Source organism: Schistosoma haematobium, chromosome ZW, assembly GCF_000699445.3.
Source record: "Schistosoma haematobium chromosome ZW, whole genome shotgun sequence".
In the NCBI taxonomy this organism is placed as follows: domain Eukaryota; kingdom Metazoa; phylum Platyhelminthes; class Trematoda; order Strigeidida; family Schistosomatidae; genus Schistosoma; species Schistosoma haematobium.
Window position 1 is genome coordinate 13,299,366 of NC_067195.1, and position 12,092 is coordinate 13,311,457.

At 43.5% G+C, this 12,092-nt stretch overlaps 1 protein-coding gene across 1 annotated transcript in view; it reads left to right on the forward strand.

Moving 5' to 3' along the window:
- Positions 1–8,703: 8,703 nt before the first annotated feature.
- Positions 8,704–12,092, forward strand: part of MS3_00010303 (uncharacterized protein) — a 123,154-nt gene continuing 119,765 nt past the window's right edge. Inside the window, exon 1 of the mRNA XM_051218665.1 lies at positions 8,704–8,993. Coding sequence (XP_051070445.1) covers positions 8,735–8,993 — 259 coding nt within the window. The 5' untranslated portion in view covers positions 8,704–8,734. The remainder of the gene's footprint in view (positions 8,994–12,092) is intronic.

A 12,092-nucleotide genomic window follows, 5' to 3' on the forward strand; every position in this document is an offset into this window, starting at 1 on the left:
TTTAATCATTGACGTAACTCACGCTAGTGAATAATGAAATTAAAAAGATTCATTTGCGAGAATGAAGTGTGAATACATATATTTCGTACACTCATTGACCTGTTCAGAGGCTAGAATAACCTATATGGGATCGACATAGTATCAGCCCCCTACAGGTCGTAAATAATTTTTTAAAATTTCTTCTCGAGGGTTTCACAACTATATTTTTAGAGTTGCTCTCAGTTTGCTTTCTAGATGAACTTGAGGACAGCGGGCTGCTGGAATACACTCAGCTTGAATTGAATAATAAGACTAAGTTCCTGTTTTCATTGTTTTAGTCTGACAGTGAACGACCCGACCAAACAGAATGTATAGTGCTGACAAATTTATGAAACTGCCATTGATGAGGATTACCGCGTTTCTGAATATTAACGGATAATAAGTAACTTCAACATAGCCTACGGACTGAAAAATAAGTCGACATGATAGTACCCAAACTGATCTAGAAATAAGGACAGATTGGTCTATCGGTTCGGTTGAATATGGTCGTAATTAGCTTTACCATAACAACGTTGTGATTACTTTTCTTTTGAACCGGAAGTTATTAGACTTGATTAAGGTGAGGTTCATAAGACAAGACTAGGACAAGGACTGATGGATTCAACACAGAAGTCTTCCATTTAGTTGGAGGCATGCAGAAGAAGAACCCTAATCACGTTCTAAGGCATATCTTGATCATTAGAAATTCGACAAAGTCTATGCCACCCTGAATCTTGCTGTTAAGAATCCAGAAACAGACAATAGGTTTGAAGGTGCAGGTGGTTTTTGTCTCACTTCATAATAACGCCATAAACATACTTTGTTTGCAAAAGTATACTTCGAATACTTTTCTCCTAAAGATGCCACAAGTATTCGAAGTTTGACAACGCCTTAACCATCTACACCTTTTATAATCAAAATGTGCTAATCCAGTTAAATTAGAAGTCAGAAGCGAAAAGATTGGAAGATATATTTGATAGAATTTCGAAATATCGGGAAGTGATCAATCTAAGCTGTCTGGCGGTTCTAGAGAATGTGTGGCACGGCGTACCCAATTGTGATCTGGTGTGGATGCGTGACTGAACGCCTTCAGCTAGGTGAGTTGAATAAAACTAATGCACTCAGCATAAAATGTCCAAGACATACAGGACTAATTATTTTGGCGATTTCTTTACCTCTACACTCTTACTAGCCATATTGATGATAAACTTAACGAATATGATATGGAGGCGGTACTCCTACTTCTTCCTCTTCTCCTCATGGTAAAACAGATAATCCACAAGGTCTTTATCACACCCTTCTACTAGACAAATACTCACCGTATCTGTCACTTATGTTGATCAATGCTCAATCTGTACGAAATAAAATGATTCAGCTACGCACCCTGTTACTGGTAAATAACCCTATATTTGCTTTGATAACGGGAAGTCGGTTGTCCTCCGATGTTACAGGCTCATATCTCCAAATAGACACCTATGAGTTCTTCCTCTGTGATAGATTCTCTAAAAGGGCTGGTGGTTGTCTTGTATATTCATCTGAAAATATGAGAGTGGAAATCTATAGCGGTGATATCCTCAGCAAACTATCTGATTGGATGTGGCTTATTGTACACATTCATGCATGTAAAGTACTAGTTGGATGCATATATTATTATTATTATTATTATTAAGGGCTTTGTTCAATATTATATTTTGGTACAATATAGAATTCTCAGCACAGGGTATTTCAACAAGTTACTTACTGAACAACGAACAAAAAGGCAGTAGCAAATACAAAAAAAACACTTCTAGTTCAGCCATCATTTACTCAGGCTGCCTCCCATGATTTCGCCTTCAAAACCCTTAAGCCGAATGAGAGTTCTGGTGCCGATGACATCCCATTGATTCCTCATAAAATATCAGGAACGGACATACGAACGCTATTGCTCAAAATATTCACATTATTTTTAGAGACCGGTACATATTCCGAAATCTGGAGAGTAACGCATAATGTCCCCATCAACCGATTAGGATAGCACAAAATAACATCAACATGAAGTTAGTGTAGTTTCCTTCTTGTCTAATTTTTATCAGCTTTCTACGCTCATGTCCACTGTGTTAACTTAACACTCCTTTTATTTTATCACACATTGCCTTTTCTCAAAATATCACATTCTTTGACTTTTCCGCCTACTCCGGTAATCAGCTACATTTTATTATGCCCTTCTTGATACTCATTCTCTGATTGGCAACCAATACTCTATACTATATTCATTTAAAATGTTGCCTCGATGCCTCACCCACGGTCCATATTTCGTTACTACCCGATAAGCTTGTAAACTGGTGCTTGTAGAATTAGTGTTTTCCAACAGCACGTGAAACATAGAGCACCGTGGAATAGCTTTGTTTTTACAGATGCCCTATGTGTTTTTCACAACTAGTTATCAAGTTCCAATGTGTTTTTAAAAGTAAGTAGCGTGGCGTCGAGTCGAGGTTGACTATGAACACCGCTACCAAGAAACACGTGCCAGGTAAATCAGAAGGCGGAGGTTGAACGTAACCAGATTTATTTCGTTGGCGATCTCGTGGTATTGAACGAATACCGAGATCGTGCCAAGGAATGGTACAAGTGGAAGCAGAAGACAGGAGTACGTACGAACAGTACCAAAAACCGCGGAACAATGATGGAAGGTAATGGAAGCACAAAATGGCTATAATTAGCACAGTTAAACAAAAGCACATTAAAACAAACACTGGTACAGTTGGTCATAATAATAATTGTTTTTATTAAACCAGTCGTGTTCTCGTGATAAACGTGAGTCACTACAGGAGCCCCCCGCTAGAAAGGGTTTACACTTTCGATAAATAGCGGTTTAAATCGTGGGACTGATCGGCCGACGACCGATTGTAGGACGGAAGAATTGGCGAACAGGAAAGCGATCGTTGATCGTCGAGTTGCCAACGTAGGTCGTTTTCGGAGAACGGTACCAGGAGCGATGTGTTGTATTTATTGCTTGAGTTAGCATGCTACACCAGAGTGGTTTGTATCCAGAATCTGAAGATTTTGTTCGTAGAGAAAGCGGACCAGAAACGCTGCAGACGAAGGACGAAACCACGTTGAGCCAAAAGACCAGAAGCGACCGTAACGACCAAGTTCGAGAACAAGCGTATGCCAAGCATTCGAAACCAATATATCGACTGAGTACGTTGACAAGAGCGTGGGTGATCAGGCCAGCTTTCGCCAAAGTTGACTGGAGTCGACGGAACCAAACGGAGATGGTCGAAGGCGTGGGCTCAGGAAACAAAAAGAAAATCAAAAAGAGAAGAGTGTAGCATGCGTGTAGTATAGGAATAATCCTACACCGTATCGGTTGTTGACTGCGCGACTATTCGCGGAAGTGTACGGGCAACCGTACTCGGAGACCGGAACGTGAGACGGCAGTCTCGTTCGCGTCGCGTGAGCCTGCAATCTCATCCGAAGTCAAGGGCGGCGTGGTCTGCTGATCTGGACGTGAGACTGTCGTCTCATCCGTAGACGGTGCAGATGACGCGTGCTGTTGACTGGGACGTGAGAATGAGGTCTCAGATGTATCTAGCGTGGGACCTGAAGATGGTTTGAGGATCCCGCTAGGTTTGCTAGGTCTATCATTGAATCTCAGGTTATCAGATAGGGCACTGTCATCGACGTGTGCTGGTTTGAGACGATCAATGCTGACGATCTCGACGCGGCCGTGTCGATCAACCTTGAAGGTCTTTTCGTGACGAGCGATCACGCGAAAAGGGCCCTCGTAAGGTTGTTGCCAAGGTTTGCGTACCGAATGTACTCGTATGAAAACATGTGGACAGGTAGATAACTCTCGAGGGAGAGCGACCTGTCGATGTAGTATTCGAGTTGACACCGGAGACAGCGTTCGCATAAATGCAGACAGTCGTTGGACGTAGTCTGATTTAGCGAAATCATGTCTGCTCCACGGTGTGAAGAATTCTCCGGGCAGACGCAATGTCATGCCGTATACCAGTTCAGCGGCGGAACATTGGATATCTGCCTTTAAACTCGTTCTGATACCTAAAAGAACGAGCGGTAAGATTTCGTACCAGTCGTCGTTTTCGTGTGCTCGAAGAGCACTTTCAAGTTGACGGTGAAACCTTTCCACTAAACCGTTTGAAGCTGGATGGTAGGCGGTAGTGCGTATGCGTTCCGTACCAAGCAGCCGAGTAAGTGAGGAGAATAGTGCAGACTCAAATTGTTGTCCTCGGTCAGTCGTGACAGTCGAGGGACAACCGTATAGAGCTATCCATCGTTCTACGAAGCGGTGAGCAACTTTCTCCGCCGTGATAGACGTGATGGGTATAGCTTCGGGCCATCTGGTGAAGCGGTCGATGCACGTGAGTATGTGATCATACCCGTGCGATGGTGGCAGTGGTCCTACAATGTCTAAGTGAACGTGATCGAAGCGAGCATCAGGCGTAGCGAACGTGCCGAGGGGGGCGGCTACGTGCCTGTGCACTTTTGATCGTTGGCATTGTAAGCATTGCTTAGCCCACATACGAACATCTTTGTTCATGGCCGGCCAGACGTATCGTGCAGCGATGAGGCGTAATGTAGCTGCGATACCTGGGTGAGATAATCCATGCAGGGCATCGAATACGAGACGGCGATAAGCAGAGGGTACGATGGGTCGAGGAAGACCGGTAGAAGTATCACATAGAATGGTGCCAGAAGTCGTGGCTAGAGGTACTTCCTGATACTGAAGGGACGTAGAGTGTGGTGCTTTTGTACAGCTGGGATCGTTTGCTTGGGCAGCGGCCATAGCAGGAAGATCGAGCACCGGCAGGGTAACTGGATTCATTTGGATTCGTGATAGAGCATCGGGAACACAGTTCGACTTGCCTTGGATGTGACGAAGGTCTGTCGTGAACTGGGAGATATAGTCCGAATGTCTGCACTCTCGTGGTGAGTAGCGGTCAGACTTGGTATGCAAAGCACACGTTAAGGGCTTATGGTCGGTGAATAAGATGAATCGACGTCCTTCTACTGCGTGCCGAAAATGTTTGATGGCGCAGTAGGCTGCTAGCAGCTCGCGACCAAAAGCGCCATATCTCGTCTCCGTGGTAGTAAGGCGTCGTGAGAAAAACTCAAGAGGTTGCCAACTACCGGAGATGTTTTGTTGCATGACTGCTCCTATAGCAACATCGGATGCATCAACCGCTATACTAAGCGTGGCTGATGGATCGGGATGGGCGAGAAGAGTGGTTTGTGCAAGAGCCGTTTTGATTTCAGTGAATGCAGTACGTGCAGAATCGTTCATTTCTAATCTGCATGGGTTGCCGCGTAGTAAGTCGGTTAGTGGTCGTAACCGTTCTGTCGCGTGTGGGATGAAACGACGGTAGAAGTTAACCAAACCGAGAAATACCTTCAGTTCCTTGAGTGAGGATGGCACGTTGTACTCCTTTATTGCTTGCACTTTGTCCTCACAAGGTAGAATACCCTCTTGCTTGGTAACATGACCCAGAAATATTATTTCTCGTTTACCTAACTCGCATTTGTCTGGGTTAACTACTATTCCGTTATCCGAAAGGCGTTGGAATAATAGCGTAAGATGTTGATAATGTTCATCTACGTTTGATGATGCGATTAGCAGGTCATCAATATAGACGTGAACAAAATCGAGGTCTCGTACAGTGCTATCGATAAACCTTCGAAAAGTTTGAGCAGCATTCCGTAATCCAAATGGCATTCGTAGGAACTCAAACAAACCGAAAGGAGTCGTGATAGCGGTCTTTTCGATATCTTCAAGAGCGACTGGGATCTGATGATATGCTCGTACCAGATCGATCTTAGAAAAGATAGTCGTGCCCTTGAGCGATGCCGTGACGTCGTGTATGTGGGGGATGGGGTAGCTATCAAAGCGCGTAACTACGTTTAGAGCTCGGTAGTCGCCGCATGGTCTCCAACTAACCCCATCTTTTTTGCGCACCATGTGTAGAGGAGAGGCCCATGGACTGTGAGAAGGACGAATAATACCAGTAGCTAGTAAATTGTCAAACTCACGTTCAGCAAAAGCTAATTTGTCCGGTGCCAGTCGGCGAGGTCGTGCCGTGACTGGCGGTCCGCGGGTGACTATGTGGTGTACCACACGATTGGTCACCGATGGAAGCTCCTCGAGTGGTTTAGTGAGTACGGGGAATTTCTCGAATAAAGCGTGGAATTTATCGTCACGCGAGTAAAAAGTGCCGAGGATTCAGTACGCGTTCATGTGGGCTTTACAGCCCATGAATTTGCTGTTCGACGAAGTATCGATTAGCTGCAGCCTACGTGAATCGACAAGCGATTCATAGTGCTGTAGAAAATCGATACCTAGTATGGCTGTGGGAACATCAGCAATGATGAACGTCCACAGATACCGTCGTCGGCTGCCCAGGTTGACCGCGAGTTGTCGTGTACCGTAGGTAGGAATGACTGAGCCATTCGCAGCGCGTAGTCGAAGCACTGTGGCTTGTGACTTGCTGCTACCTCGTGGTACGACAGAGACTTGAGCCCCAGTGTCTACTAGGAACCTAGCGTTTGTGCGATAATCGTGCACATAGAATAGGCGACCAACCTGGGGAGAAGGGCCGGCGAGTACGGCCGCTTTTACTCGCCGGCGCTGGCGTTTCCCGCCTTGTAGGAGCATGGTGCTCGACAACGGCGGGCGCCAGACCCGAAGGACCTATGGAACCAGCACCAACTGTCACTCGCTTCCGCAGCCGCCTTTCGGCGTGGCCTGGAAGATGCCCTTTTTGGGCGAGTGGTGACGGGTTTGCGAGAACTTGAGCGAGCTCGGGGGACGTAGGGTTGGGGTACGTTACAACGGTCTCGAAAACTAAGACGTGTGTGAATACACCCGTCCCTGTCACCATGAGCTGAGGAATGACCGGCGTCCATGTCTACTTTAGGACGTGCCGTCGAAGCAACTACATAGGTGTCTCTATTACTAATCCTCGCCAAAATTTTGTCTGCTATGAGGGCTACCTGGTTAAGCGGTGAGTCCTCGAGCAGTGCCGTCACAGTAGGTTGGATATGGGCTGGTAGTGACTCGAGCCATAATTCCTTAACTATCTCTGAGTCAGATGCTGTTGGTCCTGCAAGAGATTGCAGGCGCGTGAGGTGATGCCTTGGTTTAGCATCACCCAGGGGGTGACGTGCTAACAATGTCCTCAATCGTTCCTCCCTCGATGGGAGGAAATGTCGGAGAATTGCCTCTTTGAGGCGGTCATAAACATTAGGCACGTTAGAATTGAGGACAACCTCATGAACAGCTACTAAATGGTCCCCGGGTAATGATTCGAGAGCGTAGGCGTATTTTCGCCTTTGGCTCGTGATGCGACGAGTCTCGAACTGAGACTCTAATGCAGCAAACCAGACCTCAGGGTCGTGGGGGATAAATGATACAGGTCGAAAGTGAATGACCTGTACGTCTGAGTCTATAACATTAATAGTATTCTTGTCGCTATCCGTCATGTCGTGTATATTATATATTAAAAATTAATATGAAAATATACGACAGACGTGGATAGATAAATAATAGACTCACTAAGTTGGCTTCTTTGGAAGATTTGACCCGAGGTTGAGGCGTGTTCCAAACTTTGGGATCACCAATTGTAGCGTGGCGTCGAGTCGAGGTTGACTATGAACACCGCTACCAAGAAACACGTGCCAGGTAAATCAGAAGGCGGAGGTTGAACGTAACCAGATTTATTTCGTTGGCGATCTCGTGGTATTGAACGAATACCGAGATCGTGCCAAGGAATGGTACAAGTGGAAGCAGAAGACAGGAGTACGTACGAACAGTACCAAAAACCGCGGAACAATGATGGAAGGTAATGGAAGCACAAAATGGCTATAATTAGCACAGTTAAACAAAAGCACATTAAAACAAACACTGGTACAGTTGGTCATAATAATAATTGTTTTTATTAAACCAGTCGTGTTCTCGTGATAAACGTGAGTCACTACAAGTAGTACTTTGTTTGAGACTGAAAACATAGTTTTTAATTGATAATAAACAGAGTGCAAACGTTGTGAAAAAATCTACCACTCTTTTGATGCTTCATTATATCCATTGAGAGGGAAATTAGTTGTAGCATCCGGAAATTCACAAAAAGCTTTTTAAAGAAACTTCTTTGTAAATACGAGTCAATTCATTTTAAATGCTTTAAGCCAAGTTTTACAAAATGGTTTTCCAAACGTTGTAGACACTAAATTGAACATTCGAGTGCTTTGACGTAGATGTTTTATGCATCTTACCTTACCTGTGTAATCATTTCTAAAGTAATAATAAGAAGAATAAAAAACCACGGTCAAATAAATGCAGAATGTGATTCTGTTTTTGTTATCGAGTGGTATCAGCTCCATCAGTGAACAACTTCACGGAGAGGATCTTTGCTGGCAAACAAGCTGGAAGGATTAGTATAGGTCTACTGATCAACTATTTTTATTGCTGAGGACTGAGGACTAGGAACTTTCATCTATAATTTTAAGACAACTCTATGAGGGACATTATCTAAAAAAGAGAAGCAGAAATTCATATCAACGTTTTTATGGACATTTTCAGCTGGAAAATAAATAAAGATAATAACTGTGCATTGGCGTTATCTTTAGATCACTACACAAAAGTAGACCGATTTTGTTTTTATTAGTTAATGTTGTAACGTTACAGACGCTGGAACGATTTTGATTGGAGTTAAGGTCGTTGGGCATGTACTTCTTACAGTTTTTCCTGCTTCTATTTACTTCTGTTTCCAACACGCTATCTTATTTATCATCAACTGACCTGGTTGATATAAAAGCACATGACCATAGGCTTTTGACGAAGATACTCGCTGCAAGACAATCACAAGACCTGTTTGATAACGATAAAAACACACATGGGCTTTTCCATGCTCAGTTAAATCAAAAGGTTTATCTGATCGTTGATCTTCGCGGATTATATCAAGTCAGTTCAGTGGAGATCACTTGTAAGTCATAAGGCTTTCATTGACTTTATTATCAATTAATAACTACAGTACGGGTAAATCTAAGTTCTTCCGATCTCCTAATTTTGGGAACATTTTACCCGTTTTGGGGGGAATGAGGGAAATCTGCCTTCAAAAATTTTGGAGAAGTGTCACAAAACCCTCAAAATCTGGGGAAATTTTGTGGTAGACCATTGGACTTTCGTGAAAACCCAAAGTCTTCTCAAAATACGGAGATTGGGCTACTATTCTTTTTAGGCAGAAAATGAAACGGTTTGATGTTTACTTGGAGCCATAGTAATTATTTCTTTCTCTGTAATGGATTTGTACTTGGAATCTTAAATATATATATATATATATATGTATATATATACGTTAGGATTCTGCTGTAGTCGTTCAGAAGAACGACGAAGGCTCCGCGACCAAACCACCCATTGCACTGATGGATTCTCGTAAACTCATCCCATCAGGTTCAGAACACGATGAAGAGCGTAAAGAAATCAGATCTAGGTTAAGCAAAAGTCTAAGGAACGACCGTGAGCAATGGTGGGCAACGAAAGCAAAAGAGATGGAAAAGGCGGCGGCTGTAGGGAACACAAGACAGTTCTACAGACTAATAAAAGAAACTGGAATTATTAAGTCAAGTGTAAGTCAGACTGTTTCAGAAAAAGACGACACTTATCTGCTCCCAGTCCAGACGTTGAGAACGATGGGTGGAACATTTCAGAGAACAGTTCAGCTGGCCTTCAGCTACTCTACAAAGACCCTCCATTCCCAGACAGTGTGAATGGAACATTGAAGTAGGTCCTCCAACTCTAGCAGAAGTTCAAAAGGCTATAGTTAATCTGAAACGAGGAAAGGCAGCTGGTCTAGATGGATTGGCGCCAGAGGTTTTTAAGGATGATGGTCCAGTTTTGGCGATTAGGTTGACTAGTATTTTAGCTAAGATCTGGGACTTAGACGTTATTCTATCTGACTGGTCACAATCACTTATCGTCCCAACAAATAAGAAAGGGTCAAAATCATCTTGTGACAACCATAGAGGGATTAGTTTAACTAATATAGTATCTAAAATACTAGCCTCGATAATTATCAGACGCCTAACTAAGACTCGTGAACTGCAAACACGAGAGGATCAAGCTGGCTTCAGACCTGGTCGTGGCTGCATCGACCACATATTCACCATTCGTCAGGTTTTAGAACATAGGCATACTTATCGGCGTCCGACAATGGTGGTCTTTCTTGACTTAAAAGCAGCATTTGACTCGGTAGACCGCGAGATTCTGTGGCAGTGTCTGTCATTGAAAGGCGTACCTCAGAAGTAAATAAACCTTGTGAAGGCTCTTTACTCGAACACTACCAGTCGAGGTAGAGCTTATGGCGAACTGTCATCTGCTTTCGCAACCTCAAGTGGTGTCCGTCAAGGCTGTCCAATTCCTCCATTTTTGTTTAACTTCATCATAGACTTATTGATGGAAATAACATTCTCGTCGACTGAATTCTGGGGTATTGATCTCCTTCCAGGAGGTCCACTTATCGACTTAGAATACACAGATAACATAGTCTTGTTTGGTGAAGACGCTGTTAAAACGCAGAGTCTTCTGGTAGCACTAAGCAACAATGCCATAATGTTTGGAATGCGCTTTTCTCCCTCTAAATGCAAGCTGCTGCTTTAGGACTGGTCTGCGTCAACACCTGAACTAAGGATAGGGAGTGAAGTAGTCGAACGCGTTGACAACTTCACTTATCTTGGAAGTCTGATCAGCCCTAATGGGTGAGTGTCTGATGAAATCTCAGCACGGATTCGAGAAGCTCGTTTCGCTTTTGCCAATTTACGTCACCTTTGGTGAAGGCGAGATATCCGTCTATCAATAAAAGGACGAGTATACTGCGCGGCAGTCCATTCTGTTTTACTTTACCGCAACGAAACATGGCCTTTAAGTGTAGAAGACACCCGTAAGCTACTAATATTTGACCACAGATGCCTTAGAAATGTTGCTGACGTCTGCTGGGATCACCGGGTAAGTAATAGTGAGGTTCGACGCAGGGTATTGGGTAATGATGGTAAATCAGTTGGTGAGGTTGTGAATCTTCGTCGACTGAGATGGTTGGGCCACGTGTTACGTATGCCCGAAAACCGATTACCACGACGTGCAATGCTAACCGGTGTTCGGGATGGTTGGAAGAAAGTTAGGGGTGGCCAAACCAAAACATGGCATCAGTGCGTGAAGACATTAACTTCTAGTCTGAGCCATGTTGGGAGATGCAGACTACTTGGTTGGGGTCCACGTGACTATCGCAATCAATGGTTGGAGACTCTTGGTGACATGGCTCAGAATCGATCACAGTGGTGTAGGTGTATACACTCTTTACCTTTCTTTAAACGATGAGGTTAAAATCACTTTATATCTTTCTTTCTACGAACTAATTCTTTCTTCCTGTACTATATCCTCATTGCAATCTTTCTTTTATATATTACCACCTCTGAATTAACTACTTTTATGAATCCGGTGTCCATCTTGTTGTGTTAATGAGGTATGGCAACTTGACCGATGCATATATGTGCCTGATCCTACGTTGTAGTTGACTGACTGACTGAATAAGACGGAAGTGAGTTATAGATAAGTTGTACTTGATGTCTGATAACGTCATAGTTCCCTGGGGACATCCTGTCTGAAGGTGAATAATAAGAATATGGACGTTAAGCATCCAAATTACTACCCCATCATTTTTACTTAGTTCTGGTAAACCACTCTCACTTTTTCAAATATATACGTAATTATGACAGTGTATTATCATCAGCACCTCTTGAGTTTTATTTCAAATAATAAACGCGAGGTCGTATACGTAGTGTGTGGTAAAAGAATTTTGTGTTTCATTTACAACGTAAAACCTACTTACGATTTTTTGTAGATACGGTATTTGAATGTGTTGATTCGTCTTTTATTTCTATTCAGATGGAATTAAGTGAAAGGCCTACTTTGTATTTCACCTCATTTGATAGGTGTTATACGTTTTCACATATCTTTGTACAACTAAACGCTTCTCGAAAGTAGTCTTCTCTGGTTATGCATGAAGCCCGTGTGATGATCCATATAGTCC